This window comes from Bufo gargarizans, chromosome 1, assembly GCF_014858855.1.
Source record: "Bufo gargarizans isolate SCDJY-AF-19 chromosome 1, ASM1485885v1, whole genome shotgun sequence".
In the NCBI taxonomy this organism is placed as follows: Eukaryota; Metazoa; Chordata; class Amphibia; order Anura; family Bufonidae; genus Bufo; species Bufo gargarizans.
Window position 1 is genome coordinate 703,823,436 of NC_058080.1, and position 22,062 is coordinate 703,845,497.

Genomic DNA, 22,062 nt, shown 5'->3' on the forward strand with positions numbered 1-22,062 from the left:
TCCTGACCGCCATCGACCATGAGAAAGACAGCACTCTCTGCACCAGCTCATCTCACCAAATTTGGCAATAAGAAGCAAAGTACTTGCAGTAAGGCCTCTTTCCCATGTCTATGGTGACATCGACAAGATGGGCAGTGGTTTATCCATTCCAACACACTTCCGTCAGAAAGGGGTATTTTTTAAAAACCCAATATTCAGAATTTTTGAATTTTTGGGTCCATCTAAGCATTTCTAAAGGGAATCCATCTTCAGCATGAACTTTACACTGAAGATTGCTAACTGTAACACACACACACAGCCTGTCTCTCATCTCCCTTCTTGCCTACATGCATAGAAGACAGTTTACTAAATATTTTACTAAATTGGCATTGGCAGCCCTGCATACCTCTATTTGCCCATTGCAGCTCTGGTTAGTGAGCACCTGGAGGACAGAGGTGAGCTGGGTCTGACCCTAAGTGTACAGGAACACAGAAGGCTTTGGCTTTTTACCGCCTTTGTGCTTGTGTGTAACACTTAAAGGCTCTTTTATACAGACTGACAATTGCGCAGTTATTAGGCATGAGTGTGCCTAGAAATGATTGTTTCCAATAATTGCTCTATACTCCCAATAGTTGTCCTTTGTAAGGGTATGTTCACACAGATTATTTTCTGAGCTGAAACCACCTCCCATTGTTTTCATTGGGAGGCCATACCTCCATCAAGGATTTTTGCATGTGGTTTTACAGATTGCGCCAAGAGTGCGCCTCGGAAATCTGATGTGGGAGCCTGCTTGTGGTTTAGCTCCATTCCATGGAGCTAATGGACTTTATAAAAGAGCGAGTCCACACTAAGTCCACAATCTAAATTAAAACCCAAAATTAAAACTCAAAATTAAAACCCACGGCAGAAACCGCTGTCTTTTCTGCAGTGGGATACACAGTGTTGTGTGTCACAGACAAAATCCTGTTTCTGATTTATAATGCTGTGTGCCTCTGCTTAACCTTACTTCTACAGGATCATACTGACATGAAGCTGTTAGTATGATCCTGTAGAAGTAAGGTCAAGCAGAGACACACAGCATTATAAATCAGTATAATGCCGTGTTCTCCTGCCGGTCCAGAACGAGGATCACGCTCACACACAGAGTGTGATTCCCGCAATGGACTCATTCTTGTGAAATAGCCCCCAGTGTGCCACCTAACATTAAAGGTTTTTTTATGCAGTTTTTGAAAACAAAACCAGGAGTGGATTGAAAAAAGTCCTTAAAGGGGTTGTCTCACTTCAGCAAATGGCATTCACCATGTAGAGAAAGTTAATACAAGGCCCTTACTAGCGTATTGTGATTTGTCCATATTGTCTCCTTTGCTGGCTGGATTCATTGTCCCATCACATTATACACTGCTCGTTTCCATGGTTACGACCACCCTGCAATCCAGCAGTGGTGGTTGTGCTTGCACAATATAGGAAAAGGTGCCGGCCTCTCTGGTGGCAAGGACTGTGGAAGCAAGCACTGCCACCGGATACAAGCAGTGTATAATGTGAGGCAAAAATGAATCCAGCCAGCAAAGGAGTCAATATGGGCAATCACAATACATTAGTAAGTGTTTGTGCAATACGCCAGTCCTGTAGGGTGAGCGATTGTGAGGTCACAGGGGACAGTTAACAGACCGAGGGTTGCTATTGGTACTCACAGTTTTTAATATACCCTGGGCAGGCGTACAGCAGTGATGGAGAGGCTGGCACATAGATCCTCTGGGGCACTCTCTGGGTATAGGGACCAGGCCTGGTGGTAGGTGAGTAACACTTGTGTGTAACACTTAAAGGCTCTTTTATACAGACTGACATTTGCGCAGTTATTAGGCATGAGTGTTCCTAGAAATGATTTTTTCTAATAATTGCTCTATACTCCCAATAGTTGCCCTGGGTGTTGCCCTGGGTGTTGTAGATTTAGTGTGTCGGTAGAGAGATCCATTATAGTTCGTGAAGCCAGTGCCGGTAACGGTGGCACACCGATTTATTGTAGGAATAATTGAGGTACACACAGTTGTAGTGAACCATGACTCCTTTTTACTGAACAGTTCAACTATATACAGGTTTCAGTTAGTTTCATATGCAGGGTCTTGGTAACAGGCAGGCTTCACATAAATGGCAGGCAAAGTCTTTGCAAGATACTCAGAGGGAATAACACTCACAGATCAGGCTGTACTTTCTTCAGATCCTGTCTGGCTTTCTCCAAGGCCCGTATGCCCTATAGCTGGCTTTATCCTTGGGTAGGGAAACCTTCCTCTGGTATAAATCCTCTTGCTGTCGATATCCTTCTGGCCTTCAGCTTTCTACTTAGCTGGTTAACACTGGCTCTGCTCTGTACTTGGCAAGATGCAGGGAACTTCAGGAGGCAACCTCTTCTCCTGGGTGCAAGCTAGAAACCTAGGCTATCTAGCTGCATGTTAGAAGCTGAACTTCAGCTGCTCTCTAGCTAAAGTGCACACTGGCTTCTAACTACACACTCCCGTACTCCCTGGACTGGACCTGTCTATATATACTAGAGCACGGGTGTCAAACACAAGGCCCGCGGGCCGAATCCGGCCCGCCAGACCTTGTCATGTGGCCCGCGTAGCCGCCGGCCGGCCGCCAGCCTTCACCTTTTTATTATCATTATCACTTACACCCGATACAGGAGCCGGGAGGATCAGCTGTGAGGGAGGCGGTACTTACATCTACAATCGCTCGCCGAGAGGAGGGAGGAGGCAGGCTGGGAGGATGGGCGCTGGCAGTGTGAGTCATACGTCACGCGCCTGCGCCGCCCACTTTATGAATGAAGCAGGCGGCGTGGGCGCATGTTGTATGACTCACACTGCCAGCGCCTGTCCTCCCGGCCTGCCTCCTCCCTCCTCTCGGCGAGCGCTTGTAGATGTAAGTACCGCCTCCCTCACAGCTGATCCTCCCGGCTCCTGTATAAGTGATAATGATAATAAAAAGGTGAAGGCTGGTGATTGTGAAACTTGAAAGGGGGGAAAGACCGTATGTGAATGGCTACTGGGCTGGCGCTGCTGAAAGGGGTTAATTATAACTACTGTGGGAGCAAAGGGGGGAATAATTAGCTACACTGAAGAGGGGACTGAAAGGGGTTAATAAATACTGTGAATGGGGGACTGCTGAAAAAGGGGTTAATAACTACTGTGAAGCCCCTTCACAGTAGTTAACCCCTTTCAGCAGTCTTCACAGTATTTATTAAACTCAGCAGTCCCCCTTCAGTGAAGGGGGGACTGCTGGGGTTAATAACTACTGTGAAGGGGGACTGCTGAAAGGGGGAAATAACTATGAAGAGGGGGCTGCTGAAAGGGGTTAATAACTACTGTGAAGGGGGACTGCTGAAAGGGGTTAATAACTACTGTGAAGGGGGCTGCTGAAAGGGGTTAATAACTACTGTGAAGCCCCTTCACAGTAGTTATTAATCTCTTTCAGCAGTCCCTCCTTAACAGTATTTATTAACCCCTTTCAGTCCCCTCTTCAGTGTAGTTATTTATTCCCTCTTTTGCTCCCACAGTAGTTATAATTAACCCCTTTCAGCAGTCCCAGCAGGGGACTGCTAAAAGGGGTTAATAACTACTAGGGGAGGGGGGGGGGCTTGGGGGGTGACACCATTTTCTACTGCACCGGGTGACACCAGCCCTAGCAACGCCACTGTCAGCGCTCCTTATGCGATTATATACATACGGTAACCATTAACTATTAGAGATACGATTATACAGTGAGTGGACACATAGTCCTACAGATACAATCGGCCCTTTGAGGGTGACCAAACTGCTGATGCGGCCCCCGATGCATTTGAGTTTGACACCCCTGTACTAGAGGGTTCCCCAGCTCCCTCTACTGCCTAGGAGGAGGAACTACACCCCTAACAGGCCTGGTACAGGAGATAACAGGAAAATACACATTAAAATACAATACAAAATACCATGACCATGTTCCACAAAAGGTGGGGAACAACGTGACCCAATTGACCCTTGTGTAGTGCCCACATTTACATAGTGGGACACTACATTTGTAGTAACTTTCTCTACATGATCAATGCTATTTGCTGAAGTGACACAACCCCTTTAATAGTTTCTCTGCTTTCATAATTCACTCCTGATTCTGTGTTCAAAAACTGCATAAAAAAACCTGAATGTGTGGCAGCACCCTAAGTGTGTTGCCACACGTGCGGCCAAAAGATGCACCAAAAAATATGTAAAGGGAAAAAACCATCTGATATGACGCAAGCCATCCACTCATTTTTTAAATTAAAAAAAATATGGAATATGCACATATACAGGTGAAACTCGAAAAAGTTCATTTATTTCAGTAATACAACTTAAAATTAGAATATTGTGAAAAGGTTCAATATTCTAGGCTCAAAGTGTCAGACTCTAGTCAGCTAATTAATCCATACCCCCTAAGGGTACCTGGGATTGTGACTTTGGGGTTTCATAAGCTGTAAGCCATAATCATCCAAATTATAACAAATAAAGGATTGAAATATCTCGCTTTGCCTGTAATGAGTCTATCTCATATGTTATCTGGTTTTATCTGGAAAACCTACGACACGTTCTGAAGAGAGGTTAATAGACGCCTCGGTTGTAGTCGTGTTGAGTGTGCGGTACCAATGTAATTACCCCTATAGTATTATTGCACTTGAGGTTTATACAGACGAAGAACAAATGTCACAGCGCTACACAATGTGTTTGGAGTTGTGCTTTATCTCCAGTGATTGAGTCCATTAACCTTTCCCCAAGATGTGTAATTTCCTGGCATTTTTCTTCATTAAAAGACAATATTTTGTCCTTGTTACGGTCTGGTTTCCCCGATGGGACATGTTTTGTATTTGCCTATATGTCACATAGTGCTCATTAGGTCGACTCCAGATCTCGGAGTGGAATCTTCTGCTTGATCAGGTGAACGTGTAAATAAAAGGTTTGCAGAGGAGGATACAGTGGCATAAAATAAATCATGATGATTACCAAACCTTTTTGTTACTTGTGCATTGAAACTAGAATAAAAAAAAAAAGCAAATGAAAAGTAGATTGGGGGGTTGCGAAGTGGGTTACAAATACCCCCAAAAGTCTATATATGGACACCAGACCAGACAACTATGCATATGAGCTTGTTGGACATGTCCATGGGCATTGATATAGAGTAGAGCACCCTTTGTGTCTCTAACAGTCTCTCCGCTCTCCTGGGAAGGCGTTACAAAAGATTTTGGATTATGTTTGTATGAATTTGTGGCTGTTCAGTCATTACAGCATTCATGAGGCCATCCACTAATGTTGCATACAATGAATTATCTCAGCCGTGGCCTTTTTTTCTAGGCACTTTTCAAAAGTGATGATTTTTGCTGATTGGTGAAAGATGCAATCACTCAACAAAAAACAGGTGATCGAAGGCACATTTACACAGGTCATTTATTGGGAACGAGCTTTCGCCGATCCTCGGCCAGTGTAAAAGGGCCATAATAGAGTTTGGAGAAATGATAGAATACAGATACTCTGTCAGAGACCCGGGAGTGACAGGGGAGATGCATACAGAGACATATTTGTCCACTATGTAATACCGTGATACAGCTGAGACCAGTGATTGGCTGCAGCAGTCATTTAATTAGACAGCATGCAAGCATGCAACCGAGACCGATGGGACCAGAGTGCTGGTGGCAATTATTGTAACGCACTCCCATCGTTTAAGAAAAAAATGCCTAAACCTTTAAGATGACCATATACACTAGACAGGACTCGGCCAATCCCTCAGATTTCATCAGGATTGGCCAATGTGTATACTAACCACCTGACTCTCCCCAAAGGCAAATGTTGTGAGGAAAGAGGTATCCTGTATGTTGGATTTCAACATGTCCAATAATTTGCTCCCATGCAAGATGGAAGGTGAATGGAGGTGGCTTATGCCCCTCTAGCTTTTGAACATAACATACCAAGGCCAAGCCAAGAGTGTGTGCATTTGAGGAAGTCAGGTGTACATACTGTAGGAAGGCGCAGGGGTCCGTCATTGACAGAAGGTACGTGTCACCGAGGTTCCTTGCCTCGGTGAGCTAAGAACCAGCAATTTTGTGTGTCAGCGGCAGCTAGTGCTCGCTGACACTGTTTTACTTAGTGTGGCCGGTTCTTATTGGGAGCAGCCAAAGAGCAGGGCTGACTGTCCCTATAAGGTGGAACCCATGGATACTAACTATGGCTACCGTCAGTTGCTATATGCGAGGAAGTTGTGTGCAGCAGGTACCCCCAAAACTCTAAACCACCTGTGCCAGGTGGAGGTAGGAGACACTCCAGCGGAGGCTCTGCTGGACTCAGAGAGTCTGGTGTCCTAGTAAGGGCTACCCTGGTACGGTCAGCAGAGTATACTGGCCGGAAAGTCAGGGTCATTTGCATCCATGGAGACTTAAAAGACTATCCCACCGCCCTGGTGTCTCTAACCACAGGGACAGGCAGATGACCTCACGAAGTGGCAGTTGCCCCAAATTTACACTACGAACTTATAATAGGGAGAGACTTCCTTGGCTTCCCGGCACTGTGGCCTGCTATGAGAGTGACTGATACCCATGAGACAGGGGTAACCCTAGCAGAGTGGCCCGGCTCAGGGGGGAAACCAGAACCCTGGGAACCTGAGATCGAAGGTCCAGCGGTAGGGGTGACCGCCACTTCTGTGTAAGAGGGGGAGACAACCCCGCTAAGTGTGATGGTGGGAGATGTGGAGGACTTGCCACCAGGTCCTGAATTAGCAGACCTCAATGTCTCCAGGGATAATTTTGGTACCGCCCAATGTCAGGACCCAACCCTATCCCACACCTGGGAAAATGTGTTAATAGTAGATGGTGAACCACAGCAACCTGAGGCAGAGTCAATGTTTCACAGTTTTCTGGTTCATCAGGATATGTTGTATCGGGTAAACCAACAACGGGGTGAGCCTATTGAACAGTTGGTTGTCCCCAAGGCTTATCGCAAGCTTGTGTTAGATCTAGCCCACCAACACGTTCTCGGCGTCACCTGGGGCTGCAGAAAACTCAGGATCGTATTTTACAGCGTTTTTACTGACCAAGCATATTCAAAGAAGTGGGACAGTTTTGTAAGTCTTGTCCGACCTGCCAGATAACTAGCCCCCATCCACATTTCTGTAGTCCCCTAGTACCTCTCCCGATTATCAAAGTAATGTTTGACTGAATAGCTATGGACCTCATAGGCCCAGTACCGAAGTCCTCCAGAGGGCATCAACACATCTTAGTCATTCTAGACTACGCCACTCGGTACCCGGAGGTGGTGCCACTGTGACATACCTCGGCCAAACTCATAGCTAATGAGACTACCTAAAGAGGTTCTCACCGACCAAGGGACCCCTTTTATGTCCAAGGTGATGAGGGAACTCTGTAAGTTGCTGCACAGAAAACAACTATGGACATCCGTTTACCATCCGCAAACGGACGGTCTGGTAGAACGGTTCAAACAAACATTAAAAAATATGTTGAAAAAGGTAGTGTCTAAAGATGGGAAGGACTGGGACCTCCTTCTGCCCTATCTCATGTTCGCAGTGCGAGAGGTGCCCCAGGCCTCTACTGGGTTCTCGAACTTCGAACTGCTATATGGCAGACACCCTCGCGGTCTCTTGAGCCATGCCTAAGACAGGAATGCCCAGGTCACCAGATGGTTTTTGTTTCTGCAGAATTTTAAGTTCTCAGTAGTACACAGAGCAGGCCGGTTGCAGGGAAACGCGGATGCCCTGTCCTGGGTGCATTGTCTGGCGTGTCCCCCCCCCCCCTCAGGGTTGAACAAAGGGGGGGGGGGGTATGTGACACAGTAAGGTGTTGTATCTGGCAAGGCAGGTATTTGCCTCCCAGCATGTGCGGCTGGGCTGGCTTCCACCCAGGTGAGGTCAAATACCGGACCGGAGTTTAAGTGCCAGTCCGGGTTTTGGCAGCACATGGCTGTCCTTAAATAGGCAGCTGAACTCAGCAGAGTGTAGTGTCCCACTAGGTAAATGTGGGCACTACACAAGGGTTAATATGCCTATTGTATTAATGTAATGTTTTTATGTTCATTTCCCTGTGTTATCTGGGTAGCAGGCCTATTAGGTTGTAGCTTAGCCTCCTAGACATTAGAGGGAGCTAGAGAGCCCTGAGTATATATAGGTAGGCCCAGACAGGGAGTGGTTTGCAGTCCAGGTGGCTAGTAGTGCAGTTTAGCCAGCCTGAAGTCTCTGAGCCTATGTTAGCTCAGAAGAGTCACCCCAAGAGAAGAGTTTGCCTCCTGGGAGAAACCTGCAGTACCCACAATCCGAGCAGAGCCAGTGTACCAGCTAATCAAGTAAGCTGAAGGGCAGAAGGATTATAAGTGTAAAGCAAGGACATATACCTGATGAAGATTTTCAACCAAGGATAAAGCCAGTATTAGGGCATACGGGCCTTGGAATACAGCCAGACAAAATAACTAAAGAATAGTGCAGCCTGATCTGGGAGTGTTGATTTTACCCTTTGAGTATCTTGCAAGGAACCGTACACCTGCCATTATTGTGAAAGACCTGCTTGTGAAGTGAACCTGATATATGGAACTGTATTGACACCCAACTGAACAAAGTTGAACTGTTTTCACCAGTAAAGCAAAGTTTGGTTCACCATACCATCGTGTTCCTCATTTACTACAACTAAAAATCGGTGTGCCACTGTTACAGGCACTGGCGTCACATTTCTTAAAGGGACCTTGCCCCAGTCACATTAAACACCTGCAACATCCAGGGCACCTCATCCACCATCAGGCCTGGTCCCAAAATACAGAGTGTGCCCCAGAGGTCTCCTGTGCCAGCCTCTCCTTCACTGCCGTATGCCTGCCCAGGGTTTTCCTACAAAACTGTGAGTAACCCTCACTTGCCCGTTAACCATGACCTCACTATCGCAATACCCTGCGGGTCTGGCGTACTGCATAAATTGGCGTCATGAACAGGATTTATGGATTATTCCTGCGCCATTGTGGAATTAAAACTGTGTGCCGTTATTTGCCCATAAAGTGACTAAGCCCTACTTGTTTATTGAAAAATTGCTGGGCCAAAGAACTGTAATAATTTGCGGTGTGAAGATTATATTACATGGACTGTTTTGCTGCTTATTTAGTCACCGCTTGCTGTCAGTGAATAGACAGCTCAAAGATGGCCGCTTAACCTGACTGGATTATTAGTGCGCCTCGTTGTGCCCGTTTGGTGCGAAAAAGATAAAGAGAAGGTACCGCCCAGCCTGCAAGGAGGAAAAACGCCGCCCTGTCTGGAAAGAGGATACCGCCTACCTGGAATCCCGGAGCTCCAAGAGGCCGCGCCTACCTTCTGATGCTGTGTGTGGGACTCCCGTCTGACGTAGCCACGCATCTCGCGAGATTTGGAGCGAGCACCGCCGGAGTAAGTACAAACTTTACCATTCACCGGCCCCTTCATATAACTGTACCGGGGAGGTCCCGACCCTTGCCAGGAGACCGGGGAGGGTCCCCCACTAGCGATAAGAGACTTGACCCAAAAAAATAAAAAATCTGTCATCTTAGCTCCGGTCCGCTCCGCAGTTCCTTAAAGGGCCATACCCATTTAGCAACGCTATGTCCGCACCAGAAGAAGCAGGGCAGGTGGCCCCTGATGTGCCTACCGAAGTGCCCGCAGTTGATCATAGGGCGTCTGCCGCCGCGGCAGCATCAAGCCTGATGCCACTGACCATGCCGTATTATTTTGGGGCCCCCTGGTTTCCACGATATTCAGGGGAAGCCCATAAATTAAAGGATTTTAGAGACCAGATACTGGCCTTATTCCGGCTCTACCCTATCTCTGCTGAACAACAAATGTTGATCCTCCTAGCTCAGTTGGAAGGGGCCGCCCACAGGGAAGTCATGTCATGGCCCCGTTCTGAAAAGAGTAGCCTGGAGCAGATTTTTGATTGCCTCGGGACCATATTTGAAGCCAGAACGGTGTCCAAAGTTAAAATGCGATTTTTCAGCAGGAAGCAGCAGTCTGGGGAGTTGCTCTGCAATTTTGCTCTGTCCTTGCAAGAGACCCTGCGGGCTGTGGTCCAGGTGGACCCCAAGGAAGCTGAAGACCAGGACAGAACTCTTAGAGAGCAGTTCATTGCGGGTATAAGTACTGAACATTTAAAGGGCCAGCTGAGGATGCTGTCAGCTCAACACCCCAATAGTGCATTTTTGGACTTTAAAGAGCTGGCCATCAGTATCCTAGGCCAAAACCCGGCCGCAGGGCCAGCAGCATCCCCTGAACCTCAGGCTTGTCAGCCAAAGACTGTCAATGTGGGGCCGGCTGGAGTCAGTCAGGCCACTCAGGCTCCAGTGACAGATGTAGTGGCAGCACTAATGGAGCAAGTAAACCATCTCACTATAAGCTTAGAGAAAGTATGCAAGAAAATAGAGGAATGGGAGAGACCATTGTTACTGGAAGATGAAGGCCCTTTTCCTCCAAGGCTCCCGCCTGCATATAGAGGTTTATACCCCAAGGAACCTGATGGACGACCGAGTTATCGGTCTAGAAATCGCAAACAGCCTGTCTGTCACTATACTAAAAAAATATGGACATACTGGATCAATGTGCTGGCAGTTTAAACGGGCAACCCCTGAGGCAGAGGACCGCCCCTCGGGAGGTAGAACAGTAGGTGCAAAGGATCCAAGCTGGATGCCTAAATACGTAGGATCCCGTCCAAAAATTAACATATGTATCAACGGGATACCTTTTGAAGCCCTGCTGGATACTGGGTCTCATGTCACCACCATCCAACGACCTGCCTTTGACAAGTTCTGGGATTCAATTCTCCTCACCCAGCCACCAGAGTCCTGGCTAGATATTATTGCCAGCAACGGTAAGCCAGTAAAAGTCCATGGGTACTGGGAACCTACCCTTCAGGTGGGAGACGCCACCTTACCACAGCAAGGTGTGATCGTGGTACAAGCAGGAGATAAAGGAGGACACCCTGTGATCCTAGGGACTAATGTCTTTAAAATTTGTTACTCCGAAGTGCTTGAAACTTTGAACCAAACTATATCCTTCGGCCTCACCTGCTTCCAAAGAGGTCATTCAAAAGACTATCAGTGTCCTGTGTGCTCAGCAAAGGTTCGCCAATGGAAAAGGAGAAATCTGTACTGTCCGGATCCGGGATAACCGGCCAGTAATTCTGCCTCCAAATTCCCAGATCATCCTGTGGTGCCGTGCTGTGTTAGGGGTCCAGGGCTAGGACTATCAAGCCCTAGTGGAACCTATTCAAATTGAGAATCATCCCTTCGTGCGAACAGCCAAGAGTCTGGTGACCGTGTCTCAAGGTAAAGTGCCTGTCCGTTTGATTAATTTTGGTGATCACCCCGTTACTCTTTTTAAGCACTGCCCCGTTGCTCAGCTTATCCAAGTCTTTCCAGGATGTGATCCGTCTGCCTGCCACGGAGACGTTCCAGACCACACAGAGCAGCAGCGCGCCTGCCAGCGCCTCTTCAGTATCCTGGTGGGAAAAACTTCTTGTGGGGAACGAATCCACCCCGAAGGAGCAAATAGAGGGAGTCCTAAGTCTGGTGAAAGAGCACCACAAGGCCTTTAGCAAGCACTCCACGGACTACGGAGAGGTCAGTGTAATCAAACACACCATACCCACTGGCTCTCATCCTCCTATCAAGGAGAGATACAGACCCATACCACCTATTACCTATCAGTCTGTGAAAGAGATGATACAAGAGATGAAGGACTCTAACATAATCTGGGACAATCATAGTCCCTGGGCTGCGCACCTAGTTCTTGTCCGGAAAAAAGATGGCAGCATAAGGTTCTGCGTGGATTATAGAAAAATCAATCAAATCACCCACAAAGATGCTTATCCGTTACCGCGCATTGAGGAGTCCTTGACTGCCCTGGGGTCATCAGCCTACTTCTCCACTTTGGACTTAACTAGCGGGTACTGGCAGGTACCTATGGCCCCAGAAGATCGAGAGAAGACCACTTTCACTACGCCTATGGGCCTGTTTGAATTTAATTATATGCCGTTCGGACTGTGTAACGCTCCAGGGACATTCCAGTGGATGATGGAGCGTTGTTTAGGCCATAGGAACTTCGAGACTGTACTATTATACCTAGATGAAGTCATTATCTACTCTAAGACGTATGAGGACCATTTAAAACACCTGGATGAAGTGTTTTAAGTCCTTGTTAAATATGGCCTTAAAATCAAGCCGTCCAAGTGCCACCTGCTGAAACCAGCAGTAAAGTATCTAGGGCACGTTGTTAGTGCCGAAGGAGTCCAGCCTGATCCTGATAAACTTGCTGCTGTCCGTAATTGGCCTACTCCCACCACCGTGAAAGAGGTGAGAAGTTTCCTCAGCTTTGCAGGATATTATAGATGCTTCATCCCGCATTTTGCACAAATTGCGGATCCGATCCAGGAACTCCTAAGGGGGCATCCTAAGAAGAGTCCAGAGACTCCTATCCCTGTTGAATGGAATGAAGAACGGGAGATTGCCTTCCAGCTCCTAAAGAAGAAGCTGACTGAACCCCCTGTCCTGGGTTACCCGGATTATCAGAAGCCGTTTCACCTCTACACGGATGCCAGTAAAAGAGGCCTGGGAGCCGTGTTGGCTCAGGTGCAAGACAACAAAGAGAGGGTGATTGCCTACGCCAGCAGATCCCTAAGGGGAGCCGCGAAAAATTATCAGAATTATAGTTCCTTCAAGCTGGAGTTCCTTGCTTTAGTGTGGGCTGTGACCGAAAAATTCAAAGACTATCTTGCTGCCACTCCCTTTGTCGCCTTCACGGACAACAACCCCCTGGCGCATCTGAATACAGCCAAGTTAGGGGCGCTGGAGCAAAGATGGGCCTCCCGCCTTGCCAACTATGCTGATGCCCTGTCTCGGCTCCCCACTACAGAAGCTCCAGATGAACTAAAGGATACCTGGGAAGAAGTGGAAATGCCAGCGTTTTACAATGAATTTGCTCAGCAGAATAATCTCTGCACTGAAAACCACTCTGCTGCTGATCCTTCCTCATCAGATATATTCCTGAGTCCAGGGGCAACCAAGAAAGGTGGATTAAGCTCCAGTCCGAAAGTAGAGTCCTTGGTGAACTGCTCGACTTCCTTACCAGTGGGAGAACTCCTGAGAGAGTCCGCAGGAAGAGTGCAGACCCAGAACTAATGAGACTGTGGAGACATCGCCACCAACTCTTCCTTCAAAAAGGCCTGTTGCTCAGAGGGAGGCTGGATCCAGTGTCCTGTGATAGGATATATCAGATCCTCATACCACGTCGAGATGCCAGGTTGGTGTTAGAAATGTATCACAACCAGTCCGGACACTTCGGCGTGCAGAAGACTGAGGCCACCATTTGCAGGAGATTCTATTGGATCGGGATGAGAGAAGACATTGAAAAATGGTGCCGAGAATGCACTGCCTGTGCCGTGGGGCGAAGTGAACGCCATGACCAGAGGGCGCCTCTCCATCCTATCGTGAGTAAAACTCCTTTAGAACTTGTTGCTATTGATCATGTGAAGTTGGAGCCCAGTCATTCAGGGTATACTTATGCCATGACCATTATTGATCACTTCACTAAGTTTGTCGTAGCAGTGCCTCTGAAAGACCTGACAGCTAAGACTACAGCGGAGGCGTTCTGGAAGCATTTCCTCCTGCCCTACGGCTGCCCAGAGAGGATTCTCACCGACCAAGGGTCTGCGTTTGAGTCACAGCTGTTCCAAGAGATGTGCCTGCTGCACAATTGCCAGAAAGTCCGGACTACCGCCTATCATCCGCAACGTAACGGACTCTGTGAAAAGATTAATCAAACTCTCATTGAAATGCTGAGAGCAGTACCCCCTGAGACGAGGGGTGATTGGCCTACTCTGCTGCCACAACTAATGTATACCTATAACAACACAATTCACTGCTCCACCGGGTACACACCTTTCTATCTGATGTTCGGCCGTCAAGGGAGGTTGCCTGCTGACCACTCCCTGGATGTACAAGTGCCTGATGTCATCAATCCTGATTGGGTGGTGGAGCATCAAAGACGTCTCCTCAATGCTAAGGAGATTGTTCAGGAGCGCATGAAGAATGCCCGAGAATGACAACAAAGAGACTATGACCTGGCTGCTCATGCGGAAGCTCTAGGAGACATGGTGTGGTTGAAGAACAACCATCGCACCAGTAAGTTGGACAGTAAGTGGGAAAGGATCCCATATGTCATTTCTGCCATCCCTAATGCTGAGGCTCACATTTATCAAATCTCCAGGGAAGGTAAAGGTTCCCAAGTTGTACATAGAAATCATTTGAAACCCTGCATAGAAGGAGAACCTGCAGCAGAGGACATTGAGCCGGAGTCTCCTGAGCACGAGTTGCCAGCCCAACCTGCTGATCCTATGCAGGCTGTTGAGAACCTGATACATGACAAAGATCCACTTCATTGGTTTCTCACGCCCTGGTTGAACTTGTTGGTACCAGCTGCAGTTCCTGCTAGTCCTCAACCCCAGGACAACCTGTCCCAGAGCGTACCTGAAACAGCCCCAGAACCTGTGAACTCCTTTGACCCTCCTGAGCCAAAGCAGGAAGAACCTTTGCCAGTAAGGAGGTCCACACGGTCTACCAAGGGGCACCCACCTGTGAGATTTGGGGACTACATTATGGGGCCAGGTAGCCCCTCCCGGGAAACCCCTGTTTAACCATTTACAAGACCCGGGTACGGACTCATTTTGTTCTTTGAGCCTCCAGGAACTTATGTTATCTTGACATTTTTCTATCATTATCATTATGGAATATCCTGGTTATCCTTGACACGCTGTACCAGGTCAGCGCCCCCTGTTCCCTTTTACTATCCTGAGAGAAGAGAACGACGCCCCTTTTCACCGCACTTTCCAGTGGAGCTGCTTGATATGTTTCTACTGCTAAAGTGGTGATTACTATGTATGCCTGTTTTCCGTTCTGTCTTTCAGGCTGCAGTTTCCAGCTGGGCGGGCCCCTTTATGTTGCACCGAGGATGGGTAACGTCACAGCAACGGTATATGTAGTGTCCCACTAGGTAAATGTGGGCACTACACAAGGGTTAATATGCCTATTGTATTACTGTAATGTTTTTATGTTCATTTCCCTGTGTTATCTGGGTAGCAGGCCTATTAGGTTGTAGTTTAGCCTCCTAGACATTAGAGGGAGCTAGAGAGCCCTGAGTATATATAGGTAGGCCCAGACAGGGGAGTGGAGTGCACTGCAGTCCAGGTGGCTAGTAGTGCAGTTTAGCCAGCCTGAAGTCCCTGAGCCTATGTTAGCTCAGAAGAGTCACCCCAAGAGAAGAGTTTGCCTCCTGGGAGAAACCTACAGTTCCCACAATCCGAGCAGAGCCAGTGTACCAGCTAATCAAGTAAGCTAAAGGGCAGAAGGATTATAAGTGTAAAGCAAGGACAGATACCTGAGGAAGATTTTCTACCAAGGAAAAAGCCAGTATTAGGGCATACAGGCCTTGGAATACAGCCAGCCAGAATAACTAAAGAATAGTGCAGCCTGGTCTGGGAGTGTTGATTTTACCCTCTGAGTATCTTGCAAGGAACCGTACACCTGCCATTATTGTGAAAGCCTGCTTGTGAAGTGAACCTGATATATGGAACTGTATTGACACCCAACTGTACAAAGTTGAACTGTTTTCACCAGTAAAGCAAAGTTTGGTTCACCATACCATCGTGTTCCTCATTTACTACAACTATAAATCGGTGTGCCACTGTTACAGGCACTGGCGTCAAGTTTCTTAAAGGTACCTTGCCCCAGGCACATTAAACACCTGCAACATCCAGGGCACCTCATCCACCATCAGACCTGGTCCCAAAATACAGAGTGTGCCCCAGAGGTCTCCTGTGCCAGCCTCTCCTTCACTGCCGTATGCCTGCCCAGGGTTTTCCTACAAAACTGTGAGTAACCCTCGCTTGCCCGTTAACCGTGACCTCACAATCGCAATACCCCGCGGGTCTGGCGTACTGCAAGAGGTCTCTGTTTTTGGGATCTGAGGCTTTCTGCCGTGCTGGAGGGCTGAGAGCCCCATGCTAGGGAAACAGGCCCCCTAAAGCCTGCTGTGGACTACTGGAGGCAGAACTGCCAGCAAGTTGACTTGCGTTATATGAACTTTCCATTTTGTGTGAATTAACACCAAGACTGCAAAGTCACGTGCTGTTTTGTGCAATTGCCTCTAGTGTGAATAAACACTGACGTTTTGAGTTAAGAACTTGTATTTTGCCTCTGTACTGCGCCCGCTTACCCTATCTACCAGAGCGAAACCCCACAATAGATAGATAAATAAATAGATAGATAGATATGGTTTACAAGCAGTGTTTACAACAAAATTTACAACTTTTGGGGTTTTGTGCCCTGCCTTCCAAAAATTGGGTAGAGCGGAGAGGGGGCAGTGCTGGGCCGGGACAGCACATTTATTATAGTTTATACCGGAAAATGGGTGTAAATGATGGCTGAAATCAACATCAGCTTCTGACAAGCAGTGATCTCAGTCCTGGCGCACGAGTGGCCTGAGATGTCCTCAGGTACAGTGGGGAAAATAAGTATTTGATACACTGGCGATTTTGCAAGTTTTCCCACCTACAAAGAATGGAGAGGTCTGTATTTTTATCGTAGGTACACTTCAACTGTGAGAGATAGAATCTAAAAAAAAATCTAGAAAATCACATTGTATGATTTTTAAATAATTAATGTGCATTTTATTCCATGAAATATGTATTTGATACAATAGAAAAACTGAATTAAATATTTGGCACAGAAACCTTTGTTTGCAATTACAGAGGTCAGACCTTTCCTGTAGTTCTTGACCAATCAGCAGGGATTTTGGCCCACTCCTCCATACAAATCTTGTCCAGAACTTTCAGGTTCCGGGACTGTCGCTGCGTTACATTGAGTTTCAGCCCGCTCCAAAGATTTTCAATTGGGTTCAGGTCTGGAGACTGGCTAGGCCACTCCAGGACCTTGAAATGGTTCTTATGGAGCCACTCCTTAGTTGCCCTGGCTGTGTGTTTCAGGTCATTGTCATGCTGGAAGACCCAGCCACGACCCATCTTCCATGCTCTTACTGAGGTAAGGTGGTTATTGGCCAAAATCTCACGATACGTGGCCCCATCCATCCTTCCTTCAATATGGTGAAGTTGTCCTGTCCCCTTTGCAGCGAAGCACCACGAAAGTATGATGTTTCCACCCCCATGCTTCACGGTTGGGACAGTGTTCTTGGGGTTGTACTCATCCTTCTTGTTCCTCCAAACACGGCGAGTGAAGTTGATATCAAAAAGTTCTATTTTGTTCTCATCTGACCACACGACTTTTTCGTCTGGATCATCCAGATGGTCATTGGCGAACTTCAAAGGGCCTGGACATGTGCTGGCGTGAGCAGGGAAACCTTGCGTGCCCTGCAGGATTTTAATCCATGACGGCGTAGTGTGTTACTAATGGAAATCTTTGAGACAGTGGTCCCATCTCTCTTCAGGTCAATGACAAGGTCCTCCCATGTAGTTCTGGACCGATTCCTGAACTTTCTCACAATCATCCTTATCCCGTAAGGTGAGATCTTGCATGGAGCTGCAGACTGAGGAAGATTGACAGATATCTTGCACTTCTTCTATTTTCTAGAATTGTGCCAACAGTTGCCTTGTCACCAAGCTGCTTGCCTATTGTCCTGTAGCCCATCCCAGCCTTGTGCAGGTCTACAATTTTGTCGCTGGTGTCCTTAGACTGCTCTTTAGTCTCAGCCGTGGTGAGGAGGTTGGTGTGTGATTGATTGAGTGTGTGGATAGGTGTGTTTTATAGAGGTAACGAGTTCAAACAGATGCAATTAATACAGGTAATGAGTGCAGAGTAGGAGGGCTTCTTAACGGAATCTATGAGAGCCAGAATTCTTGCTGGTTGGTAGGGGATCAAATACTTATTTCATGCAATAAATGCAAATTAATTATTTACAAATCATACAATGTGATTTTCTGGATTTTTTTTTAGATTCTTTCTCTTACAGCAGTTGAAGTGTACCTACGATAAAAATTACAGACCTTTCCATTCTTGTAGGTGGGAAAACTAGCAAAATTGCCAGTGTATCAAATACTTATTTTCCTCACTGTATTAAGAGGCACATGACCGTGGTGCATCAGGTCACACCAGCAGATTGTGACCGGTCTTAACATATCTCCCCCATGTATTTTTGCTTCATTTTTTGTGCCGTAATTTGAATATTAATTAATGGCCGCCTCTGTTGCTCTTCTCCTCAGATGTTCGGCCTGGGAGCGGTAGCTCAGGTGGTTTTGGGTAAGAACGAGTTCGGACAATACCTGAGCATTAACTTATCTTTCGGAATTGGAGTGACAATGGGAATCCATGTGGCCGGAGGAGTGTCTGGTGAGTGCCGCCGTGAAGAGGGAGGCTCGCTCAGCGGGGACATGCATGACGGGAGACGGTGACAACATCTGTCTCCATTCCTGCAGGGAATTAACTCTAAAACTGAATCATCCTTAAATCTCTACTGGTTAGAAGGGTCACTTGCTAAAAGCTAATGATAAAGGTTTCCACTGCTGGGACCCCAGCGATCAGCTATAAAACATGTGGGGAAACCAGGCAGTAAGTGTTCAATTTCCCTGCAGCGCCACCACAGGGCAGGGCAGGAGAGGTCCTCCACAACGAGAGACACTCTTTCTCCATTCTGGCCCTTAGATCCTGATACTGAACCTGAGATGCACGCCCCCATTACCTCTGAATTCACTAATTGGGTGTAAAAAATGAGTCTTGAAAGAAAATAGGTCTGATTCTGTGCTCACTTGACATTACATGTGTTCTGTTTCAGGCGCTCACATGAACTGCGCTGTGTCACTAGTCAACTGCGTTCTGGGGAAACTGCCATGGAGAAAACTACCAATTTACATGATTTCTCAAATTGCAGGAGCGTTCCTGGCTGCTGTCACTATATACTTTCTATACTATGGTAATAAACATTGTTAACATTTGTGTCATGAGTATTACACCCATAAGGTAGAGCCTCAAGAATGCAATCAATTAATTCTGCAGTCACCGGTGAAAGCAATAATAGATTTATATTTTTGTCAATGAGATCAGTATTATAGTAGTAATATTATTGTACATAGGAGGCAGTATTATAGTAGTAATATTATTGTACATAGGAGGCAGTATTATAGTAGTAATATTCTTGTACAAAAGGGCAGTATTATAGCAGTTATACAGTATTCTTGTACATAGGAGCAGTATTATAGTAGTTATATTCTTGTAAATAGGAGGTAGTATTATAGTAATAATATTCTTGTACATAGGAGCAGTATTATAGTAGTTATATTCTTGTACATAGGAGGTAGTACTATAGTAGTTATATTCTTGTACATAGGAGCAGTATTATAGTAGTTATTTTCTTGTACATAGGAGCAGTATTATAGTAGTTATATTCTTGTACATAGGAGCAGTATTATAGTAGTTATTTTCTTGTACATAGGAGCAGTATTATAGTAGTTATATTCTTGTACATAGGGGCAGTATTATAGTAGTAATATTCTTGTACATAAGAGCAGTATTATAGCAGTTATACAGTATTCTTGTACACAGGAGCAGTATTATAGTAGTTATATTCTTGTACATAGGAGACAGTATTATAGTAGTTATATTCTTGTACATAGGAGCAGTATTATAGTAGTTATATTCTTGTACATAGGAGACAGTATTATAGTAGTTATATTCTTGTACATAGGAGCAGTATTATTGTAGTTATATTCTTTGTCAAATTTATTTTTATTGGAGAATGACAACATCGGGTGGGAGGATCCAACCCCTTACCACTTTTGCACATACAGAGTAACAGCAAGTCACAGAAATGCATGTATAAAGCAGGCGAATGCAACATATACATGTGAACACATGACAATGTACACTGAAGCTAACATCGGAATGTCGACAAATCTGATGATAACAAGCAAATCTTTGCAAAATTATATTATACATTGTAAGGTGCTATCGAGTGCTGTCAACTAAAGGACAAATTGTGCAAAAGACGCAGGAAGACTTTATTTAGTAGATATCTGTTAAGTGCAGGTTGTGCAAACCATATCTGTCCCTATGTCAGCCAAATAGGAACAACCTTAGGCATCATTGGTAAGGAGAAGGTCAAAACATTAACTAGGGTAGGGAAGGGGGCGGGGGGGGGGGGGAAACTACATTCCTGCAACTTGGATTGAGTTGGGAGGAGAGACGGGGTGAACAGGCCCCAAAATGAGGCCCTCCTGTACACGCATGTTAACGGTGCTTCTCGTTTAAGCATTCTAAACTAAGCATTGTCCTAGCAGATGTAATGGAGATCAAATGGCATTGTGGTGAGACCATAGGGGGATCACAGGTTATGTCAGGCTAACTTGCCTCACTAATGCTCGGGGGATCCGTGCCGCCCTCTCTGTTGTTACGAAATGTCAGCCATGGTTCCCAAACTTTTAAATATTTCTCGTGTTGTCTGGCCTCCCAACCAGCCAACTCCTCCAATCTGCATATCTGATCTACTTTCTGCTCCCAATGTGGAAGTGTCGGTGGATCCTCGCTGAGCCATTTCTGTGGTATGAGTAGCCTCACTGCCTGTATCAAATGTGTTGCTAAATTCTTTTTGGATGGTGTGAAGGTCGGTGTGGGAAGCCAGAGAAGCACCAGTTCAGGCGATAGCTGAATACAAGCAGGGCCGATCCTAGGGTCACAGGCGCCTGGGTGCAGAAATATTTCTGGCGCCCCCACATGGGCGTGGTTATCTTACTAACTCCTCCCCTTTACAATGTTTCTATGGCAACAACTTCAGCCCCCAACTTCAGCCCCACAAATCGGCGGCTCGGCTTAAAAAAAAAAAAAGTCAAAAAAAAAAAAGTCAAAAAAAAAAAAGTCAAAAAAAAAAAAGTCAAAAAAAAAAAGTCAAAAAAAAAAAGTCCCGGCGGCTCGCTCGGCCAGGGCCGGACTGGGGATAAAAACCAGCCCTGGAAAAAGTTGCACACCAGCCCCACAGCATTGCATCATTATTTACTTGTTTATAATAGGAGAAAGCATTCATTTTAAAACACGTGTGTAAACACGAATATGAACTTTGCCCCACGATAGCTCTTTTGTAGAACCCCCATAAAAACTTACAGTTACTTGACTTGGCCCTTGGGGATCTCGGACGCCACTTCCACACTTTGGCCGGGGGCTCGGCGGAGCTGATGTTGTGCTTTAACCTAATGAGAAAGATTTCATAATAAGGATTTGGAGAAAGGGCAGAGGGATAGCAGAGCAGGGAGAGGCTGGTGCTGCTACTAGGGGGTCATACCATGGGGGAGTAATAAAGCCCACCATAATGCCCCCCCAGTAGTAATAATTCTCCTTATAATATGCAAAACATTTGTAATGCCCCCAGTTGAGCTAATGTTCCCATAATGTGCCAATATAAAATACCCCTTCTCAGTGCCCCCGTAGATGACCCCCCATAGTGCCCCCCCCCTTCCCCATAGTACCCACCATAATGTGTCCCAGTATAAAATGCCCCTATACAGAGCCCCCATATAAAATATCTTCTTTTTTTAGCCTCAGTAGATGCCCCTATAGTGCCCCCCAATAATCTGCAGTAAGATGTGCCCCCATAGATGCCCCCAATCATGTGCCAGTAATAAGAGCCCCCCCACCATCATGTGCCAGTAGCCAGAGCCCCCCCATCTCATGTCAGTAGCCAGAGCCCCCCCATATCATGTGTCAGTAGCCAGAGCCCCCCATATCATGTGCCAGTAGCCAGAGTGCCCCCAATCATGTGCCAGAAATAAGAGCCCCCCCACCATCATGTGCCAGTAGCCAGAGCCCCCCATATCATATGCCAGTAGCCAGAGCCCCCCCATATCATGTGCCAGTAGCCAGAGTGCCCCCATATCATGTGCCAGTAGCCCCCCATATCATGTGCCAGTAGCCCCCCTTATCATGTGCCAGCCCAGCCCAGTAGTCCCCCCTTATGTGCCAGCCCAGTAGCCCCCCTTATGTGCCAGCCCAGTAGCCCCCCTTATCATGTGCCAGCCCAGTATTGTACCTATATAAA

General features: G+C 46.7%; 1 protein-coding gene across 1 annotated transcript in view; it reads left to right on the forward strand.

Moving 5' to 3' along the window:
- LOC122924823 (aquaporin-7-like) overlaps positions 1-22,062 on the forward strand; it is a 59,636-nt gene that overhangs the window by 18,627 nt on the left and 18,947 nt on the right. The window contains exons 2-3 of the mRNA XM_044276291.1: positions 18,245-18,371; positions 18,814-18,951. Of these exons, the coding sequence (XP_044132226.1) occupies positions 18,245-18,371; positions 18,814-18,951 (265 nt within the window). The remainder of the gene's footprint in view (positions 1-18,244; positions 18,372-18,813; positions 18,952-22,062) is intronic.